Source organism: Lissotriton vulgaris, chromosome 8 (genome assembly GCF_964263255.1).
Source record: "Lissotriton vulgaris chromosome 8, aLisVul1.2, whole genome shotgun sequence".
Classification (NCBI taxonomy): domain Eukaryota; kingdom Metazoa; phylum Chordata; class Amphibia; order Caudata; family Salamandridae; genus Lissotriton; species Lissotriton vulgaris.
The window spans coordinates 52056418-52080496 of record NC_141696.1 but is presented as its reverse complement, the minus strand read 5'-3'; the positions used below and the strand labels follow the sequence as shown (position 1 = coordinate 52080496).

At 43.6% G+C, this 24079-nt stretch overlaps 1 protein-coding gene across 1 annotated transcript in view; it reads left to right on the top strand.

The window, feature by feature from the left end:
* LOC147693361 (transient receptor potential cation channel subfamily M member 2-like) overlaps nt 1-24079 on the top strand; it is a 1943547-nt gene that overhangs the window by 1121536 nt on the left and 797932 nt on the right. The window contains exon 17 of the mRNA XM_086933684.1: nt 9920-10038. Within this exon, the coding sequence (XP_086789810.1) occupies nt 9920-10038 (119 nt within the window). The remainder of the gene's footprint in view (nt 1-9919; nt 10039-24079) is intronic.

The window sequence follows — 24079 nt, the reverse complement described above, 5'->3', positions numbered from 1 at the left end:
CCCCATAGACCTAGAGGACAGGGGTTCATTGGTAGTGAAAGTGGGGGTGATGGGTTCCCTGCCTGAACCGCTCATACTGGGTACCGATAATCCCCATTTCCTAGAACTGTTCGAAGGCCAACTACTGAAGAACAAATCCTCGAGTAAATCCCCTGTCCCGGCCTTGCTGTCCCCTGATCCGTGGGAAAGTGACAGGAGCTTCAAGTTCGCCCAAGCGAACGACTCCAATCTGTTCAATGCGTGGGAAAAGGCCCATGCGGAACAAGATAGCCTCCCTGTGAGACACCCCAGATTTCTTATAAAAGACGACCTCTTGTATCGGCAAGCTAAAGCAGAAGACCCGATACAGCTTCTGGTACCAACTTGTTTTCGCGAGCAGATCATGTTCTATGCTCATACTCACTTACTCACTTCTCAGATGTGAGACCCTTGCTCATTGCACCATCAGGATTCAAGCAAACCGGGCCGAAGACGGCTGTAATGCCAGAAACCGGTCCCCGGGAGCTTGTTTCCTTCCCAGTGTAAGAATTGGCTTCTGTAGTTTGGTTTGTCCTGTTCCCATCATGCACTGGGACAGGAACAGACTAATTTGCATACAGCCAGGTTCTGAAACTGGGATGGTGCAGTGAGCTAAAAAACGGTGTTGGATCTAGCCCTGATCTTTTGACTGGGTGAGAGCTTTCTGCTTAATTCAGAGACTCTGTCCCTCACCACCCCTTTTTTAAAATATTTTTGTCCACCCTAAGCGTGGAAGGGTATTCTCAGATGTGAGACCCTTGCTCATTGCACCATCAGGATTCAAGCAAACCGGGCCGAAGACGGCTGTAATGCCAGAAACAGGTCCCCGGGAGCTTGTTTCCTTCCCAGTGTAAGAATTGGCTTCTGTAGTTTGGTTTGTCCTGTTCCCATCATGCACTGGGACAGGAACAGACTAATTTGCATACAGCCAGGTTCTGAAACTGGGATGGTGCAGTGAGCTAAAAAACGGTGTTGGATCTAGCCCTGATCGTTTGACTGGGTGAGAGCTTTCTGCTTAATTCAGAGACTCTGTCCCTCACCACCCCTTTTTGTAAATATTTTTGTCCACCCTAAGCGTGGAAGGGTATTCTCAGATGTGAGACCCTTGCTCATTGCACCATCAGGATTCAAGCAAACCGGGCCGAAGACGGCTGTAATGCCAGAAACCGGTCCCCGGGAGCTTGTTTCCTTCCCAGTGTAAGAATTGGCTTCTGTAGTTTGGTTTGTCCTGTTCCCATCATGCACTGGGACAGGAACAGACTAATTTGCATACAGCCAGGTTCTGAAACTGGGATGGTGCAGTGAGCTAAAAAACGGTGTTGGATCTAGCCCTGATCTTTTGACTGGGTGAGAGCTTTCTGCTTAATTCAGAGACTCTGTCCCTCACCACCCCTTTTTGTAAATATTTTTGTCCACCCTAAGCGTGGAAGGGTATTCTCAGATGTGAGACCCTTGCTCATTGCACCATCAGGATTCAAGCAAACCGGGCCGAAGAAGGCTGTAATGCCAGAAACCGGTCCCCGGGAGCTTGTTTCCTTCCCAGTGTAAGAATTGGCTTCTGTAGTTTGGTTTGTCCTGTTCCCATCATGCACTGGGACAGGAACAGACTAATTTGCATACAGCCAGGTTCTGAAACTGGGATGGTGCAGTGAGCTAAAAAACGGTGTTGGATCTAGCCCTGATCTTTTGACTGGGTGAGAGCTTTCTGCTTAATTCAGAGACTCTGTCCCTCACCACCCCTTTTTGTAAATACATACTCACTTACTGGCTGGACACACCGGCAGTGAGAAAACAACCCAAAATGTGCTCCGTAACTTCTACTGGCCAGGTGTATATCAAGACATAAAGACCCACTGCCAGTCTTGTGACATATGTCAGCGGAAAAACACCCACAGACCAGCTGCAGTACCCCTACAACCCCTCCCCATCATTGGAACCCCTTTTGAGAGGGTCGGGATGGACCTTATCGGACCACTACCCAAGACCCAGAAAGGACAACAATACGCTCTGGTAATTGTGGACTATGCCACGCGATTTCCAGAAGCATTTCCCCTGAAAGCCCCCAACTCGAAAAACATCGCTGAGAAGTTTCTAGAATTGTTCTCCCGGGTGGGGTTTTCTAAAGAAGTCCTAACGGACCAGGGCACACCATTCATGTCCCGAGTCATGAAGGAAGTCTGTCAACTTCTGCACCTCCACCAGATCCGAACGTCTGTGTATCACCCCCAGACAGACGGACTGGTGGAGAGGTACAATGGGACCCTGAAAACCCTATTGAAGAAAATGCTCACTGTTAACGGGAGTGAATGGGACCTCTTGCTGCCATTGGCGTTATACGTCATCCGAGGCCAAACTCAGAGTAGTTTAGGCTGTTCTTCTTTTGAGATGTTATACGAGCGCCAACCCCGCAGCCTTCTGGAGATGACCAAAGAAGTATGGGAGAATGAGAGCGACGGTGACACGAGATCCTTGCTGGAATACAGTCAGAATTTGAAAAATAAACTTGGGAAAATACGAGAGCTGGCCTTTACACAGCTAGAAACCAGTCAAAAGAGACAACAGGCCCATTACAACAAAGGAAAGAAGTGGCGACACCTAGTGGTCAATGACTGGGCTTTGGTGTTGTTACCTTCTATGTCAAAAAGATTCCAAAATGAATGGCAAGGCCCCTTTCGGGTCATTGAGACTATTGGGAAAACCACTTATCGGCTGCAAATGAGTAGGAAGAAAACCCAGGTTTTCCATATCAATCTACTTAAAAAGTGGTTGGGACAAACCCCTCTGGTATCAATGGCAACCATCACGGAAGACAACAATCAAGGTACCACACTGGATGAACTAGTGATAAGCGATGAATTATATGAGACAGAACAAGACGGCCTTCAAAAAACCCTGCGACCCTTCAAGCCGATCTCTAACCTCCCTGGGGCGACTACACCGGATAGAAACCCCCGAGGGCGTTACAGTAAAACAAAGACCATATAGAATACCAGCAGCTAAGAGGAACGCAATAAGCAACGAAGTAAAGGAGATGTTGAAGTTGGGGGTTATCCGCCCCTCGCGCAGTGAATGGTCGTCACCCATCGTAATGGTGCCCAAACCAGATGGGAGCAGCAGGTTCTGCATGGACTTTAGGGCCCTGAATGCGATGTCATCATTTGACGCCTACCCAATACCCCGCATCGATGAGCTGATCGAGAAACTGGGAAATGCAAAATACATCAGTACCCTTGATCTAACAAAAGGGTACTGGCAGGTCCCTCTGAGAGAGGAAGATCGGAAGAAGATGGCCTTCGCCACCCCGGACGGACTCTATGAGTTCAACGTCCTTCCATTTGGCCTCCACGGTGCTCCGGCCACCTTCCAGAGACTTATGAACGAGGTCCTAAGAAAGCATCAAGATTATAGCTCGGCCTACCTGGACGACATCATTATATTCAGTCCTTCTTGGGAGGAACACCTGAGACATCTACATAACGTACTGCAGCAACTGATGGAAGCAGGGCTTCACATCAATTCAAAAAAATCCAGAGTAGGCTTTCGAAAGGTCAAGTATCTAGGGTATGTCCTGGGGCATGGGGTCATCGAGCCACAAATAGAGAAGGTCAGGGCAATCGCAGACACCCCTTTTCCCTCCAGTCAGAAGGAGATGAGGGCCTTCCTTGGTCTCGTAGGCTACTATAGGAGGTTTATCCCTTCCTTCTCGGATATAGCTGCCCCCTTAACGGACACTTTGAAGAATCACACCAAAAGCCAGGTTCTACACAATCCAACCGCCGCTATGTGGAACGCCTTTCAAACTCTGAAGCGTGCCATCACAACTAGCCCCGTCCTTACCTCCCCGGATTTCAGCAAGCCTTTTCTCCTACACACTGACGCATCTGATTTCGGTATCGGGGCGGTGTTGTCACAGGAAACGGAAACCGGCATAGAGCGCCCCATACTGTACATCAGCCGCAAACTATTCCCAAGGGAGGTGAAATATCCAACCATAGAGAAAGAATGTTTAGCGATCAGGTGGGCAATAGATAAGTTGAGATATTACCTGGAGGGGCATTCATTCATCCTCTATACTGATCACGCCCCGCTAACGTGGATGAGCCGGAACATCTCGAACAACCCGCGAGTCCTGCGGTGGTTCCTGGCCCTGCAACCATTCCGGTTCCAGGTCCGTCACCGTAAAGGGAAGGACAACGCCAACGCGGACTACTTATCCCGTTATCCTCTCCCCGATCGGGAGAATCGTAGGGGGGAGGGATGTGACGAGGAGGACCCGGACCCGGGCCCTCCTGGCTTACCTTTATCTGTGTCCCCTCTTTTCGCACAGCATACAGACACCTGGAAACCTACGACAGACTGGCTGCATCCATCCCAAGAACCGGAGGAGCCGTGTTTCTTTAACTGGGCGGAGTTGGACCCGGAACCCGCCCACCAGCTGGAGGTAAAGGCACGCCCGACCAGGACACAGGTGTGTATTACACCCGGAGGGAGTGGAGAGTGGTGGCGTGAGAGAGGAGCGGAGTGGAGGAGAACGGAAGACGAAGAACCGAAGATTGCGATCGAGGAGGAGGCGTGTGAGCAGTGGAGGAGGACGGGAGACGAAGCAAGCAAGGAACATCGGCAGGAGGAGGCGTGTGAGCAGTGGAGGAGGACGGGAGACGAAGCAAGCAAGGAAGATCGGCTGGAGGAGGCGTGTGAGCAGTGGAGGAGGACGGGAGACGAATCAAGCGAGGAACAGCGGCAGGAGGAGGCGGGTGAGCAGAGGAGGAGATCGGGAGAAGAGTGGAGAGCGGACCAGCGGAGAGAGGAGGCGATAGACGAGCAGCGGAGGACGGAGGCAGGCAGCAACGGAGACAGCGGACCACGGACCTGGGAAACCGAGGGAAGACGGACCCGAGACGACCACGACAAGTCGGGAGGCCAACGGGGAGGCGCATCGCCCAGCCACACTTCACACGAAGTGTGGCTCGAGCAGGTACGGTCAAGGTTCACGGGGTGGGCGGGACGTAAGTGGGGTAAACCACCGTAACACGAGCAACCGACCCTCTCTGCACCAGTACCTTTCCTTCACTTCACCGGCACCTTGAGAGCAACGAGCACGTGTGGTCCCTCACTTCCCTACCCCAATAAAATATCCGAATCCTAGATCTAATAGTGGTTTCTTTCTATTTTGGGTGACATCTCAAATGAGAGACAAAACGGCGGAGGCAAGACCTACAACGCCCAGAAGGCACCGGGAGAGTTGGAGATTGGGAACAGCTAAACAAACAAAGGAGGACGTTGACAACCCCTTACCTTTCTACCGAGTACCCGTACAAAAGAGGAGGCAATATAAAACAATAAAACCCTCATTGCCTAGCATCCCCTTGTCAGTGAATTTATTTGACAGCCCAACCGAAAGCCCACACGCTGGTATTGAAATTTGTCTGGCAAGGGGGCCGAGCTCGTCTGTCCTTCGCGGTTATGCGCCGACCTCGATCGGAGGGTGGGGTTGGTCTCCCGGACCTGCGCCTCTATTATAAGGCTGCCCAACTGAGGGTCATGGTGGAATGGTCGCAGCAGCTCTCAGAAAAACACTGGCTGCACATGGACCGGAGCGTGGCGGGTCGGTCCATCTGGGATTTGGCCTGGAAGCCGAAGAAAGACCGCCCCTTGAATGCTTACATCAGTACCCCCACGGGCACTACGCTGAAGGTATGGCACACCTTGGCTGGCGATGAGCGATGGACAACCTTCCCATCTCCGTTCACACCATTGCATTTCAACCCGGCCTTCCCACCGGCGCTTGCCGAGGGACCCTTTGACGCATGGAGGGAGGGTGGGTGCAGGGCGCTGCTTCACTTGTTTCATGGCTCTGATCCTTTGACCTTTGCTAACTGCATGCGGGACTACCAGGTTCCGCAAACTGATAGATATCGGCATGTCCAATTGCTACATTGGGCCACGTCGCCAGGAGTGCTGGAGGCAGCCACGAGGCCTCTATCGAAATTTGAGGCTTTTCTGCTGAGGACATCCACCATGAAGGGAGCCATCTCCTTCCTATATCAGCTGCTGCTTCAATCTGAATTGTCACCTAGGCCACGTTATATGGAGCAGTGGGAGGAGATGGTGGGAAGGGATGTCGCCGACGCCGAATGGTCAGCGCTGTGGAGGGATACGAACCAATTCAATCACTCGATCCACTTACGGGAGGCTCATTTAAAGACTCTCACGCAGTGGTATATGGTGCCGACTCGGCTCCATCGTCTCTACCCGGCTGCCTCGGATAAGTGCTGGAGGGGGTGTGGCCTTCTGGGGGACTTCCGCCACATTTGGTGGGATTGCCCAGTAATCAGGCCATACTGGGATGAAATTCTTTCCCATATCAAGGATATCCTGCGATACCCAATTGAGGACTCTTTGGCCTTTGTGCTCCTGGGCCTGCGGGACCCCGGTCTTGAGCACCAGACGCGCGCGGATAAAAAGATTCTATGGCTGTGCTTGGGAGCAGCCAAGCTCACGCTGGCGGCGGCGTGGAAACGGAAGGAGGCACCGGCGATTTCCCTTTGGCACGCGAGGCTCTGGAGGCTTCTGAGCCTGGAAAGAATGGCGGACATCTTCCTCGGTAACTACAAGAACTTTAAGCACGTGGGGGGCCCCTTGGTAACCTTCCTATCTACTGGCCTACCTTCAGCGGTTTGCCCAGCATCATTGAGATCCTTACACCTCTTCCAAATTTAGTATGCCTGCTGAGTGAATGTGGTATGACTGTGTCGCCGTCATGGGAGGGGGGGTGGGGGGGGGGGGGGCCTGGGGAGTTGTACTTTCTTTTCTTTCCAATGTTGCAGCCGAAGTGCCTATTTTCATCAGATGGTGCATTTTTGTGATTTTTGTGTAGCGCGAAGAACTGCTCGAAGGGACAATTTGACTTCGCAAGACTCAGCTCCTATGTGGCTTTTTCTTATGGCTTTTTTTTTTCTCTACAGGTGCTTGGACTAATTGACTGCTCTCTCTCTTTGCGTTATAGCATTACCACCGTCTTAAATTGCTTCTTTTCCCACTGTGTGGGAACATGTGTGGCGCCCCGGTGCGGCTTATTGGTGTTTTTTTTTTCCTTCTTGTTAATTGCAAAATAAAAATTTTACAAAAAAAAAAATTACTTATTTTTATAAAACGTTTGTTGTCCATCTGTAGTGTTTTCACTGTATTACTGTATGTGTTCACAAATACTTTACACACTGCCTCTGAGATAAGCCTTCCTGCTCGTGCCAAGCTACCACAGGGTTGAGCAGGGGTTATTTTAGGAGTGTAGCCCCCTTACCCTGACTAGAAGCAAGGTCCCAATTTGGACAAAGGTGCAAACCATTGCGAACTAGAGACCCCCAGTTCTAACAGTCCATCTCTCATCTGTCTGTCAATCAATTTGTCTATCTATCTATCTATCTATCTATCTATCTATCTATCTATCTGTCTGTCTGTCTGTCTGTCTGTCGATCTGTCTATATCTATATACCTATCTTTCTATATACATATACCCTTGCAACCCTGTCTATTGCGATATGTATCTATTGGTCTATCTTTGCAAATCTGTCTACCTGCCTCCACAGCTATCTATCTATCCATCTATCTATCCATCCATCTATCTATCTATCTATCTAACGATCTATCTATCTATCTATCTATCCCAGGTGTCTCCAACCAGTCGATCACACCAGCTACCAGTAAAAGTCAAAAGTACTTTATTTCCAAGAAAAATATTATCATAGAACCAGTAGCTCATAGAAACCTTCAGAGTAGCTTCCAGCCTTGAGTTCATTTTTTATTAAGAACTACAATAAATAACGTTTGCGTTTTTATTTTTAAGTTAAGGAAAGGCTATGTTTATTTTACATTATTATCAGCTTGCAGATAGCAGAGCCTGGTAATGAGCAGTGCTCCACTCAGATGTATGACCCATGTGGGTCACAGAAGTTCAGAGCTGAAGCAGTGAAGAATTTAACTCCTAAATAAAAGGCGTTCTCAACTCAATATTGGAGCATGAGCACAAAATGATATTTCTGAATGCTTTTAAATAAAATAAAATAAAAATGAAGAGCTGACTTAATGATTAAGTAAACTCTTCATTTTAATTTTCTAACTTTTCAAAGAGTCACATTTAAAAACAGCAGGCAATTTGCTTTTTTATGTCTATTGTTAGCTAAGACCATTTCATTTTGCTAAAAGTATGTGTATTTCATGGAAGTTATAAGGATTTTCAGCCAGACAGCATCCATTATTCTGTTGTTGTGTCATTCATATTTTATTTCCAACCACTCCAGCATGCAATATGGAATAACACTAGCAGGTAAACACGCTGCCATATTTATAACTGAAATATAAAGCCATATTTTTAATTGGGAGAAATTTAAAGTGCAGAAAAATGTTCAATCAAGTGCAGAAATGTGTTCCTTACTATGAACATTTTTAAAGAATAGTTTTCTACATTTTAAACTTCTCTAATTTAAATAAAATGGTTGTGTGTTTCTGTTGTACATGTAACAGTGCCACATATGGTAAAAGGTGTGTCCTGTGAACAGTACATGCCACATGTGCTCTCAGTCGTCCATAGAAGTAAATCCAATACATTCACACAAATGTTCATACATCCCCACAAACTATGCAATCACGACACACATGGCATCCCTATCATAATACCCCTAGTCAAAGTATTTTGTTAAAACCATAGTATCAGGATCCATGGGTTTAAAGTCAATAAAGCTGTGCAAGGGGGTGTCTCGTAACAATGTGCATGTTAATTGGCCTTCAATAGCTCACAGCAGTTTTCACTGATCAGAAGTAGCTCTCATTACAGAAAAGGTTGAAGACCCCTGATCTAAGCATTCCCTCTATCTATGCAAGGTTCTCTATGTATGCATCCCTCTCTAGCATCTATCTATGCTGCCATCTTTAATTGTGCATCTATCTAGCTATGCCATACTATCAATCTATCTGCACAACCCACTCTACATATCTGTCATTGTCAGGCTTTCTATTTATCAGTCTGCACAACCTGCTCTGTGCATAATAAAGGTATGCGAAAAACGTACAAAAAATAATTAGCAATTTGCTTTTTTATGTCTATTGTTAGCTAAGACCATTTCATTTTGCTAAAAGTATGTGTATTTCATGGAAGTTATAAGGATTTTCAGCCAGACAGCATCCATTATTCTGTTGTTGTGTCATTCATATTTTATTTCCAACCACTCCAGCATGCAATATGGAATAACACACTTAAGCCATTGGCTGACTTCACAGTAATTGGCAGCAGGTGGTCCTTTCACTAGAAGCACATCCACAGACAAAATAATTCCCTTCAGTGCTAGGGACTATTATGTTAATGTGTACTTTTTTTTGGCAAAAAATATTTTTGACTTTAGAGATTTTTTTTCCTTTTAAATGATGAGGCTCTGGCATCTTCCCCAAAACAAGAACTACCCAAGCCAAAAGACTGCCGGCCAATGCCAGACTTATAAGATTTGCCAGTGCTTGTTTTTCATGAAGCAGGAAGCACTACCTAAAATGCAACCGGAAAATGCTTAAGCAAAGCCATTGTTCATGTGTTGTGTTGTGCGCATTACTTCATCATGTGTTTCTGCTAAAACAAACAGGGAAGTATTTTAAACTTTTTTACTTGAGAGCCCTGTTGGGTTTTACTTTTGAAGGAAGAATTGTGTGCCAGCGAAAGGTTGCTCATTGAAAGTGTTCCAGATGCTTATTTCCAAATCTGTGTTCTCCTACCATCTGCATATTTTAAGTTATTCGTATAGTTTACTTTTTTAGGTGCTGCGTTTCAAACCTGTTTTCTGTGCACAAATAAATGTATAAAACCTGCCACTACTTGTGTTTTGCAATAATAAATGTGGTTTCATTTTATTTTCCACAGTGCTTCTATGATGTAGAAGGCGTGGGTTTAAAAAAGAAAGTAAAATTGTACATCCATGATTTGCAAAACAAGGTGGATATTTTATGCAGTATTATCTTTCTAATAGGAGTAATCTGCAGGTTTGTATATTTCATTCCTCTCAATCATTGCAAGTTGCTTTGTCTGTCTAGCCTTCAATGTATTTATCTGAGAGATAGAGAAGTGCAGTCTCACACACTATTGCACATTTGGTAATATGAGAAAGTAGCACTTTGCTTTTAGGACGAGAACTCTCACTCACCCGAAGGTGACATGCTCATAATTGGGTTCCCTCCTCACATAAGGACCGCATGGCACCTTGTGTGGGCTACAACTCCCAAGCTTCAGAACGGGAGGAGCAGATATGTTTTGATGAGCAAAATGATGATGTTGATGAGTCAGGGGCAGAGTGCAAAGGAACCTACAGTGTTAACCTCATAGCTGCTATTACACATTCCTCCCCAGTGCTGCGCTGTCCATTAGAACTAGTGCTGAATGGAGGTTCAATGGTCGTGCACAGCACTGGGGAGGTAGTGCTGCCGTCGGCCAATGCACCGAGGCAGCACTTAAGGGGTTAATAAAACGATCTCCTGGTGGGCGAAAAAGCTTTTATTCTGGTGCCTCCATTGGATAGGGTTAAAAGGGTGCGAGGACAGGAGGTTAATAACTGCCCTCTCTTAGTGGTTCAACAAGTTTCTGCCCTTCAATTACTTTCTCAAGTTTGCGGGCATTCATCAGGACCAGAGAACACTGTCACTCTGCTTCTAGAAATTAAAAATAAATGCCAGCGATACATTCGACTTGGTAGATTACTGGGTGGGCATCCACTATCCTCAGTGTCCACCTATGATGCTAAAAGATAACTAAACAGACAGCAATTACTCACAGTTTGATTAAACAAAACACCCCTTCAAACATGTTGTGTTCTAAGTTAGGCAAATGAATGGGTGAACAGGTGCTAAAAAATGATTCAGCATCATCAACCACACTCGTGTCAGGATAGAGTTAAAAAAAAAACATGCGGGTAATCTTACCCAGAGTTTGTGTATATATATATATATATATATATATATATATATATATATATATATATATATATATATATATATATATATATATATATATATATCCCACTCTCAAGCATCAGTCCCCTTGAATGCAACAGAGCTAAGTTTGTTTAGACACAGAAACATGGTATTCGATTGTTAACCATCATTTTTGCAGTCGACAAACCATCTGTGCTGAAAGCACAATATATCCAAATTTCATGATCGTGTATATTTCTCATGTACTCTATAGTATATAGATCTATCTACAACAGTCAATTTCATAAATCTCAATGATCTGATCTAGTTTCCAATAATTAGAGTCTGTCTAATGAGTTTCTGATATTTCATAAGGGAACCGCAGAGACCACACGAGAGGAACTTCAACACACGCTGAATAACGTATCTAAAAACACACACTGGAATATCACATCCAAACATAATTTTTTCAACAAGTGCGGGGCCTCTTGACGTTCTCATTGCAGGCTATTACTTACTATGGGCCAGATGCATCAAAGGGTTTTGCCCATTCTTTGTCTATGGGAAAATGTGTTCATGACTATGGCACATGTTAATGTTAATGTTAATGTTATAATGATTTGTATAGCGCGCGGCTGCCCCAGCCAAGGGGCGTCCCGGCGCTGCGAGAAGACTAATTGCAGAGAGTTAGAGGCGCAGAGGTATGGAGGCAGTTATTGAAAGAGATGAGTTTTGATGGCCTTTCTGAAGGCCAAAAGGTCCTGCATGCCACGGATAGATTCCGGAAGACTGTTCCATAGCTTGGCAGCTAGGAAGCTAAAGGATCGGCCGCCTACTCTGGCCAGTCTGGTGCGAGGGACGATCGCGAGGTGTTGTCCCTCTGAGCGAAGCGACCTCCTAGGAGTGTACTCCGACAGGAGGGGGCACAGCATAGGGGGAGAGGCGGTTTTAAGGATTTTAAAGGCTAAACACAGTGCCTTAAACTGGATCCTTTTACCCACCGGGAGCCAGTGCAGTACATAGGGGCCCATTAGGATGTCGGGCGGATTGCCCCCGCCAGGCTGGCGGTAGCCACCGCCGGCCTGGTGAGGGCAATGCACCTGACATCCTCTCCTGAATTCTCCCCCGCCATATTAGAATGGCGGGGGGACCGCGGCGGACGGAAAGACCGTCCGCCGCTTTTCCCTCCGGTCGCCTTGCGGCCGGTGCGGAAAAGGAATAATATGGTGGCGGTGTATAATAGACACCGCCAGCCATATAATGATGAGCCGCTGTGGATGCCTTTCCGTGGCGGCGATGCCGCCACGGAAAGGCATGCTGTCTTCACTCTGGGGGCCCCCTGCAGGTCCCCAGAGTGAAGGAGGGGTGGGGGTTGCACACGGGGGGGTACATGTGGTACCCCCCTTCATTTGAATAAACAAAGCCGCAGGCACCGCGTGGTGCCTGCCGTTTTGTTTATGCAAATGCTGAAATGCATTTTTAGCATTGTGGCGAGCGGTGCTGAGAGCACTGCCCGCCACAATGCTAGAAATGCAGGATGTGCCCGCGGGACCCCCGCCCTTATGGCGGGCGGTCCCAATCCCCGCTAGGATGACGGGCAGACAAAGTCTGCCCGTCATCCTAATAGGCCCCATAGTGTTTTAATCAAAGAGACATTGCAGCGCTCAGCCAGCTTTGTATTGTGCCGTATGTGGTGAGAATTCTCCCCCTGTTAGTAAAGCACATAGCACCTACCTGCTGTGCTCTTCCAAGGCGAGTAGGGAATGGGGCTGGCGAGAGGCTGAAGTGCCATTACGGGCGTTGATTTGAATGGGGCCTGCTCGTATTAACTAGAAAGTGGTATGTGAGGTAACTTGTATGGGGCTACTCATTTTGACCTGGAAGTGCTATGGTTCATAGGAATTGTAGTCCCCGTCAAAGTTAGAAATCTATGTTAGATGTTTGACTCTCTTTCTAGTTTCCAAAGAGTTGGTCTATATTCTGTATAGTCTCCATATGGAAAAATTGGGTGCAGAGTAGAAATATCGCTGCAAAATTATTATGGGACAGAAATATCGCCTCAAAAATATCGTGGGACAGAAATATCGCCAACAAAAATATAGGTGACAAGAATATCGACTGGCAGGTAAGTAATATCGATTACATAAATATCTTTGTAATAAATATTGTTTACAAAAATATAGTTTACAAAAATATCGATTTATTAATAATTGTATGTATTTTAGTGTTTTTAAGGTGAATTGTTTGTCATTTTAATATATGTTTAAGAGTTTTACTAGTTATTAATTTATTTTAACTTTAATTCTGCGTTTTTAGTTCCGTAGTGGGTTGTGGGTTTATAGGGGAATAGGGTGGGAAGTAATTTAATTTTATAAAATGTATTGAATAATTAATGTGTTAATTGATTATTAATAGTTTAATAATTAGTTGGTAATTAGTTTCAATTAGTCAATTAATAAATAACTAGGTTAATTGTTTAATTAATTTTAGGTGTGTGTTGTGGTATTTATATGTGTAAATTGTATGAAAGGTGGTAAGTAATAAAAATGTTTTATTGATAAATTATTAAATACTTTTAAAATAATTACCATTAATTAGTTAGTAATTATTATTTGTAATTGTGTCATTACTTTTAGGTTTGTGTGTTGGTGTTTATATGTGTTTATATGTGTAAATGGTGTGAAAGGTGGTAAGTAGTAATTTTTTTATTTAATTTTTAATTAGTTTTAATTAATTAATTAGTAATTATTAAAATTAATTGCGTATTTTTTATTAATTTTTTGATTAATTTTCATTAATTCATTAGTAATTATTTAATTTAATTGTGTTATTACTTTTAGGTGTAGGGTTTCTGTGTGTAAATTGTGTGAAGGGTGGTAAGTAATAATTTTTTTTATTGATTGATTACTAAATACTTTTAAATTGATTACCATTAATTAATTAGTAATTATTAACTGTAATTGGGTAATTAATTTCAGGTGTGTGTTTTGGTGTTTATATGTGTAAATGGTGTTAAAGTGGTAAGTAATTTTGTATTCAATTTTTTATTATTTCAATTAATTAATTAGTAATTATTATATTTAATTGTGTAATTTATATTCATTTTTTAATTAATTTTCATTAATTAATCAGTAATTATTTAATTTAATTGTGTAATTAATTGTAGGTGTGTGTTGTGGATTTTATAGTGTTAAATAATGTAGTATTTTTTTTATTATCTTTGTTAATAATAATATATATAATTGATATATTAATTATGTTAATATTGGAAATTAAATTTAATTAACATTTTGATGTTTTTGTTTTTTATTGTTTTGGGATCCAGTGCTTTCCCTTCTGTTGCACTCACTTGAGTGGGAATAGTATTTTTTACCCCTATGCTATCCAACGCTTTCCCTACTGTTGCACTCACTGGAGTGGGAATAGTAATTTTTACCCCTCCGCTATCCAACTCTTTCCCTACTGTTTCACTCACTGGAGTCGGAAAAGTAATATTTACCCATTGCGCTATCCAGCGTTTTCCCTACTGTTGCACTCACTGGAGTGGGAATAGTAATTTTCACCCCTCCGCTATCCAACGTTTTCCCTACTGTTGCACTCACTAGAGTCGGAATAGTAATATTTACCCCTGCGCTATCCAGCCTTTACCCTACTGTTGCACTGACTGGAGTGGGAATAGTAAATTTTACCTCTCCGTTATCCAGCTCTTTCCCTGCTATTGCACTCACTGGATTGGGAATAGTAATTTGTACCCCTACGCTATCCAACGCTTTCCCTACTGTTACACTCACTGGAGTGGGAATAGTAATATTTACCCCTACGCTAGCCAACGCTTTCCCTACTGTTGCACTCACTTGAGTCGGAGTAGTAATATTTACCCCTGTGCTATCCAGCGTTTTTCCTACTGGTGCACTCATTAGAGCGGGAATAGTAATTTTTATCCCTACGCTATCCAGTGCTTTCCGTACTGTTGCACTCATTGGAGTGGGAATAGTAATTTGTACCCCTCCGCTATCCAGCGCTTTCCCTACTGTTGCACTCACTGGAGTGGGAATAGTACATTTTACCCCTTCGCTATCCAGCGCTTTCCCTACTGTTGCACTCATTGGAGTGGGAATTGTAATTTTTACCCCTACGCTATCCAGCGCTTTCCCTACTGTTGCACTCACTGGAGTGGGAATAGTAATTTTTACCCCTTCGCTATCCAACGTTTTAACTACTAATGTTTTTATTTTGTTATTAAATGTATGTAATGTTTTTTTTAAATAGTTTAATGTGTTAATTCAATATTGAATATTTTATTTTAAATTATTTATGGGTGTATTTCATTTTTATATCATTTAAAAAGTTTATAAATTAAATAAAGATAATAGTTTATTAAATGTATTTAAGTGAATATATGTATAGGTAAATATTGTTTTGTGTGTATATTTATTAAATTAGGTTAATTTGTTATTATTAGGTAAAATATATATTAAATTTAATTTTGTTAATAATATTAAAATTATTTAATCAATGTATTTTAAGTTATGTTTTTTTTAAAGTCGATATTTTTTACATCTATATTTTTTACATCTATATTTTTGAGTCGCTATTACTGTACTTACCTGTTTAGGTATAGGGATTCATATTTATGTAATTGATATTTTTGCATCAATATTTTGTTTCATATATATTTTCGTAATTGATATTTAAACATGGAACCGAAAAACTGAGAGGAAAAAAGACACATTCAATGCATAGCTCACTTTGTTTTGAGCCTGTAGAGCAATGGGGTTTATAATCATCATTCTTCCAAATTATGTTTTCATTGGGTCGGCTGATATTAAATTGAAAAGATAAATACAAAAAGTGTATCCAATGCATAGCCCACTATGTCTCAATTTACTGTGCATTGAGTCTGTAAAGCAATGCAGTCATCATCCTTCCGAATTATTTATTATATTTTCATTGAGTTGGATGGTCCTCAGTATAAAAGAGTGAAAAATAGAGCAAGGCTATGAGACTCCTAGCCGTAATATTTTCATTGTTTTGGACGATATTGAGTATAGAGGAGAGGGCAGATTTAATATGTTCAACATCAATAGTTCTTCTCTCCTCCTCATAGTCAATTTTGTGTATATTTATCAATCATGGACTTCCTGTATTATCAAAGCTGTTAATAGTCCACTTGTGAGGTGCTGAATATTTGTGGTAACTATGTGTTATCTTGTGTTAGTTCTCTGTTGTCAAATTTCTCTCGTTGTCATCAATTACAGGTGTTCTTATTGTGTAAAACAGCATATTGATCATCTATTTAGGCACAAGATCTTAGTTTTCTGACCGTTCAAAGAGAAGGGGTTGCAAGTCATTACAATATATCCATCATAGAGATGACAAAGGTATGTCACTGTGCACACAATTGCCAAATATTCATTAGAGGGAAGACCAAGGTATGTGATAGTTTAAGCCTCTTAGATGACTCCTAAGTATAAAAATTCAACTTTGTTCTCTGTGAAAAAGCAATGTGTCTAGCTGGCCCATTTGAATGTTGTAGTTGGGTTTATCTAGCACCATCTACTTGATAACATTCTCCTTATGGCCAAGTTTTTAACAAAGTGACAGGCCAACTCTGTGTTTTTTTGCACTGAATAGTGCTCTTGTGTTCCACTCTTCTGTTTCTCACTTTCTGGGTAGTCATCCCTATATATAATAGTCCACACGGAGCTATAATAAGGTAGATGACACCACATAAGTTACAGTTTGTATGTTTGTGTATCACCCATGGTGTCTTAAGTCCTATATCAGTCTGTGTTGTGGATTGAGTTAAAACATAGACGGAACACATTCCACACAGAAAGTGTTCTTCTATATGAGTACCTGTCTATAGTCCTTGTTGAGGTTCATACTGCTTACTAATATGTGGTCTTGTGTGGACCAACATGTCTCCGATGTTGCTACTGCGTTTAAAGGTAAAATAGGTCTCTCCCTAGATTTATCACCTATATTGAGGATATGGCAGTTCTTGTTGACTGATTTTTTTGACTGTACCTGTAAGATGACTGCATGTGTTGACACATACCAGTCTCCCTGTCTTGGTTTGTGGGTAAGTTTCTAAGAGGTCTTCCCTGTTGTTTTTACGGGCCTGTTTAGCTGCTTTGGAAATCAGGTTTCTGGGGTATTGTTTCACCGTATGATTTCTGCTCAAATTTTCAGCATACTGTTTGTATTTTTCCACCTCAGTGCAGTTTCTTTTGAGTCTGAGACACTATCCTATAGGGAGATCGGCTCGTAGGTCTCTTGGATGGAAACCCTTGTAACAGAGTAACGAGTTGCAAGCCATAGATTTCCGGTAGAGTTCTGAGTAGATACTACCCTCTTTGGGATACAGAAGTAAATCCAAGAATGGAAGTTTGGTTTTACTGAATTCACAAGTGAATCTCAGATTTTTATTTAGATTGTTGAGCCAGTCGGAAGAAGTGTCCAATGACAAACGGTCACCTCTCAAATAACCAAGATGGCCGTGATGTATCTTTTCCACATTTTGAGGTGCATCTGATAGGGATTATCTGTTGAAGAGATGTATGTGTTTTCAAATTAATGCATGTACAGATTTGCCATGCTTGGGGCACAGTTACTGCCCATGGATGGCCCTGTTACTTGCCAGTATAGTTGGTTTTGGATGAAGAAAAAATTCTCTTTCAGGTCGATCGAGGTACATTCCATTACAAATTAAGTCGAGTCAGATCCTCTCTAGTTCGTTATTCCAAGTTTAACTGTGTGTAAAGTGTCATCCTGCCGTATATTCGCGTATAATGCTTCAACATCATATGACACTTAAAAATGTAACTCTGGATCAAATTGAACTGTTGAGAGAAAGGATAAGATGTGTTTTGTATCCTGTAAGTATGATTGCATCTCAGTTACTAATGGTCTCAAAAACCAATCTACAAATTGTGATAGAGGTTCTAAAAGAGACCCAATGCCAGAGACAATGAGTCTACCCGGTGTAGGTGTTTGTTGTGTGTGGATCTTCGGTAAAACATAAAAACCTGGAATATTTTAATGGGTGTTAACAAGGAATTCAGCTTCGCTTTTCACAATCCAACCTGATTCTTTTCCTCTATCTGCTAGGGCTATGATTCTTTTTTACTATCTAGGTGTTGAATCTTTTTTTATAGGTTTGTAATACTTGGTGTTGCTCAGTTGTCATAAGCACTCCTCTTGATAGGTCTGGGTATCAAGGGTTAGGGTGGCCCCGCTTTTGTCTGCAGGCTTAATGACAATTTCTAGTTTCTGAAGGCAACTCATCCCTTCCTTTGAGAGGTTAGTGAAAGGTGGTTTGCAATGTTTTTGTATACTCAGCCTCCTTTGACCTGTTTGGTTTGCTTGTTGGCCTCAGTTTTCTCAGGCCTCTCCTGCCACGGGCCTGTCCAAAAAAAGGTTGTTATCCTGGGCCGGCAAATGGCCCATGTTGGAACGGATACACAGGAAAACTCGAGGGTTGTTGTGGCCACCAAGGAGACTTGGTCCGTTGGGATGGAAATCCTCCTCAACCTAGTTTCATCCTGTTTTTGAAAGAACTGTCTGAGTCACTTGAGTTTGAGTCATCAGTGTTGCTCCATTCTTCTGAGTTTTATATCCATTCATCCGTATTGTGGCTCCATCCCCTAGCCTCTATCCTGCTATTCTTTATGGGTGCCTGGGTCTGATAGTCATCTGCAACATAGAGGTAAACTTTTTCATGGGAGAATCTCTCAAAATCTTTTTTTAACTTGTTCACATTATATTACAACAATTCAATTGGTTTTCCAGTTTTGGATCTCTATTATTAGGAGATTCGCTGATTTGTTTGCTGTGTTGATCAGAAAGATCATCCAATCTCAGGTGCACCTCCAAAATATTAGGGATCAATCTTTTTTAAAAGATTTGTTGTCTAGGAAATGTTTTAGGGCATTAGATACGATCGGCCCTTGTGGTGCTATTTTGCCTTTTAAATATTCAGTTAATATAGCTGCATTTGATGCTGTACAGATGGTTTGTTTTTATCATGTTAGAAAGTTTGGTTCATTCTTCAGTTTGTGAGAGTGTCTGTGTGATTTGTGTGACTAAGATCCTTGGTGTTTGAAGAATAGATTGCACCATGGCATAATCGAAACCCAGGCCTACATAATCAGCCATTGCCAAAAACTTTGATAAAAACAGAGACCAAAAAGCTACAATACAAAGAAGGGTCTTGATCAGGGAAGGCGAAAGACCCTCAGCCATGTTGGCTGTACTCAATACCACACACAAGGTCTTGAAAGGACCAGCTACCCTTCTAACAACGTAAGCGATCCCAACTTATTAGTCTCACTCACTATTGTATGTTTGGTAATTACAAGAAAGGAACACTTACCTGTTAGGACGAATATATGGCTGGTATTTGTTTTTAATTTCTAAAAGCAGAGTAACCGGTTTCTCTGGTCCTGATGAAGGTCTGCGTACTTGAAGGAAGTCATTGAAGGGCGGAAACATGTTTGCCCACTGAGATAGGGCAGTTTTTACCCACTGTCCTTGCACCCTTTTAACCCTATCCAATGGGGGCACCAGAATAAAAGTTTTTTCGCCCACCAGGAGATAGTTTTATTGATGCTGTAAGTTCCTTTGCACTCTGCCCCAACTCATCAACATCATTATTTCGCTCATCACAAAACCTCTGCTCCTCCTGTTCTGTTGCTCTGGAGTTATAGTCCACACAAGGTACATTGCTTCCTTGTGTGAGGAGTGAACCCAATGGTTAAGCATGTCACCTTTGGGTGAGTGAGGGTTCTCGTCCTAACAGCAAAGAGCTCCTTTCTTATATTACTAAATGTACAACAGTGTGTGAGTGATAAGTTGAGAGCATTTTGTTGTTGGTAGGGTAGATGCTCCTTTCAAGACCCTGTGTGTGGTATTAGCTATGGAGTGCAGCCATTTCTGCTCGCTAATATGCCATTATTTGTAGGTCTCGCAAGGTCTTTAACGGCTTTTCGTTACGCCTGTTGTTGCCAATGCTTAAACCTATTCTTTGGATGAAGTTTGAGCTTGCTCATTGCTCATAATGTAATGGTTTTCTTTTTTTTATTGTCCTCGTATGCTTTGAATCCTACTGAAGCCTCTAAACTTTGTTCTCGTTTGTGTGAGTAAGGAGCCAACCCTGGACAGAGAACACAGAAGAAACAGTGTCTGGACAAAGCTGAGAGAGGAGAAAAAAATGACTGCCTCATCAGTTACCCTCAGGCTTCAATCATCTGAGAATAGTATTGGTGATGTTAACCTATACTGGTTCTGTATTAACTCTCAGCCACTTCTTCAAAGGAGACCGTAGCTTGTGCATCTTACTTGCTGCCTTCAGGCTCTTCTCTAGTTCATAGAAATATAAAACTGATTCAAGCCATTCTGCTTTGGATAGGCTGGTCAGAGGGAACCCTATATTTACAAATCAGCCTCCTGCCCAGCAATATTAGAAAAAACAGTACATTATTGTCCAGGTTCGAGTTAGCTCCCTTCTCAGACACCAGTCCAAAAATAATAAGCTCAGAGCTTACCTCCAGTGGCATGTGCTAGAGGTCTGATACACACTTACAGACGTCTGTTAAGAAGCGGAGAATGGATGGGCAGCTGAGAAACATGTGCATGTCGTCAGCATCTCTGAGCCCACAGTTCTTGCTGCTGGCTCCCATCGACCCCTTCAGTTTTAATAGTTTCTTTGGGATCCAGTGGGCTCTATAAAGACAGAACAAGTGATTTATTCTAAGATAAGTTGGTTTGATCACCTTATGTATTGTTTGAAAGGATACTTGCCATAAGTATGCCATATTTGCTGCATTCGCCAGCTCAGTTACTTTACCCCCGTTATTTGTTGGAACGTTGTCACCTTCATCTTGGGTGTCCATGGTAATTTTAAACCAAGTGGCAATCACCCTCTTCTGTTGGAGGCTCGTGGTTAGATGTTCTTCCAGTTCATTTGATCCTTCTTGAGCTTCCTTCGAAGATTGGGCCCAACTCTGTATTTGCATGTAGTTAAACCTGGACACTGAGAATTCTGTCAACTGTTGGAATTTAGACCACGAACACAGTTGTCCTTCTTGGAAATGTAACACCATTCCATAATTCCAACATCTCTAAGATTTGATGACAGGCTAATCGTAAGGAACTCTGGTTACTTGGGGAGTCCCACAGTGGGGCATATTTGCTTTAATAGGGGAGCTTTGTTGGTTGTCTGATCTGTGCCCCTAGTTGTATCGTGGATCACAAAATCTTCAGTCTGATTTTTTTTAAAGGTCTGGTGGCCAAATTGAAACATAAAGCCCTGCCAACCTGTTCCCACCTCATATAGTAGGGCCTCCGATAACTTTGTGTTCCCTTCCCCAATTTTGTCTGACAAAAGAAATGTAAAAAAATGTAAACTGAAAAACCCGTTATCCAGTATTTGGGTGTCTTTCATAGATTCACATGCCTGAATCATTCCCCGTCGTCGAGACAGGAGCTTCCGGTATATAAAAAAGTAATGTCCTATAGACATACATAGAGAAGAATAGGCCTAAGGATCCCACCTTAGTGGCCTATCCACGTCCTTTTGTAAAAAGGACCAAACTAGAGTAGGCCCAAGGGTCCCACCTTAGTGGCCTATCTATGTCTTTTTGTAAAAAGGACCAAAGTAAAGAAGCCAACCAATCAGCTACCACCTCCTTCTAGAACCTTCCTGTCAGGAGCCTAGGTCTCCCAGATTTTCTACCGCACGTTGTGCTACAGAGTCTCGACCTGAGTTCTCCTCAGGATTTTCTTCTTTTCTTCAAAAAACGAATTTGCAAAGCTTAGTACATTATGGCTGATGCCCAGAAAAAGGGTCTCTTCAGAGCCTGTTCCTCGTGTGGAAAGAAAAGGCTCCATGTAGAGGACAAGCATGAAACCTGCTTATATTGCCTCTACCCTCACCATCTACCCAAGGACTGTAAAATATGTAGGACCTTCTCTAATAAGACCCTTAAAGACAAAGAATGAAGCCTGCTGCTCTGGCTGGACAGGCTGAAGAAGTGGACAGTCGACCTGGTGTCAGAAGACGGTGAGAGTTCTCTGGTACTTCACAATTTTCCTTGAAGAGGCCAAGGGTTACTTCCCCTAGCCCCTCAGACACCCCTCCTAAGAAGACTCTCAAGAAGTCCTCAGAGGGCAAAACCTCAGTGTCTGACAAGGATCTTCCTGTCCCCAGGAAGCCACCGCTGGCCTTGACGACGACAGCGTAGATTATCTCTTCAGCGCAAAAAACTGCTTCAACGTCGACGACGACAGTGTCGACGACGACAACATCATCGGCCTTCTCATCGACGACGAAGACGACGCCTTCATCGACGGCGAGTATGCCAGTGTCGTCGACCATTCCATTTACACCATCGACGACAAAGATCTTATCGTCGACGACGAAGTCGACGTCGATGACGAAGTCAAAGTCGTCGACGATTGCGCCGTCGACGAGATCATCCTGTCGACGAAGGACACGTCGACGAGAATTCCATCGACGGGGACACCGTCGACGGGGGCACCAACGACGACGGGGAAATTACCGTCGATGAAGGTAATGTCGACGAAGACGCCGTCGACGAAGTCATCGACGACCCCTGGAAATGCATTGTCGTCATCGGCGCCGCATATGACAACATCAACAGGGAAATGGAAAGAGTCTGTGTTGCTATCTCAAGCCATGGATACCTTGCCGCCACAGACAGCCCATATCAGCATTAAAAGCTCGAGGAAACCAATTACGCCAGACCTGACGTCACCTAGTAGAGTGCAAGAGCTGCCTCCAACCTGCCTGCTTCAAGGTGAGGAGTCGGAGGAAGAGTTGTACACACAAGCCACAAGCCCATCAGACCTTGTGGTCAAGTGCCAAAGCACTGATGAGGAAATGGAGGAAGTGGAACATATGGAACATGCAGTCCACACTCAAGTCCGCACACAGGTTACACCGATGGTGTGCCTACCAACGGCCATTGTATCAGACCTGCAATTTTTAATACAGGACTATAAACAGCGGTTTCCGGAAAAGCCCAATACGCCTGTACCTACATCTGTACACGCACCCACTCCATTGACCCGGCACAAGCCGCCACCACTGGCGCTTAGTGGGGAACAAGAGCCAGTGCAAGAAATTCAATCGTCTGATGATGAAGAAGGAGACCAGGAAGAGGGCGAGGTCCGTGGAGACGAGTCTGACCCAGACGTAGATCAAGACTATATCGCTCCTTCTCCGGCCTCCCCTGAACCACAGTCCTCAGAATCACCACCCGCGGATATCGGTGGATTCCATAACCTTGTAGAGCGTGCAGCCAAACGATTCCACATGACTATGGAGTCTCAGGAAACCGAGTGCTTCCTGTACGACTTCAAGGAACCAGCTAAAAAGACAACCAAGTCAATTCCCATCATTGACTTTATATGGAAGCAAGGGAAATTACTGATGCAAACACCAGCTTCAATCCACGTAGTAGTAGTACAGGCTCGACAAGAAATACAAGGCGACTTCATCAGCCCCAGCATGCCTCACATGTCACCCCAAGGCAGATTCTGTGGTAACCCAGGCGGCACAGAAAAATTCCCGTAACCCAGCATCGCCTCTGTCAAAACCACCTGACAAGGAAGGCAGAAAACTGGATACTATTGGCAAGCGTTTTCCACCACGTCGGCCATGACAGTAAAGGTGGCAAATTACATCGCACTTCTGGGCCGCTACAATCGGCAACTTTGGGCAGATATTGCACCATACCTATCTAACCTGCCAGAGGATGTAAAGGAGGAAGCTCAATTGCTCCTCTTGGAAGGCCAGACATCTGCCTCTGAGCTCATTGACTGCGCAATGGATGTCGCCATGACCGGTTTCAGGCAACTGGCAGGTGCTGCTGTACTCAGAAGACAAGGCTGGCTCAAGGCCACCTCTTTCCGCCAAGAGGTGCAAACGAAGATTCTTGATATGCCCTATGACGGCCAGCATCTCTTTGGGGAAAAGATTGATGAGGCCTTAAATACTATCAAAAAAGACACGGACACTGCCAAAGCCCTTGGAACACTGCAATTCCGGAACCAGTCCTTTAGTGGAAACAAAAATAGAGGACAATCTTCT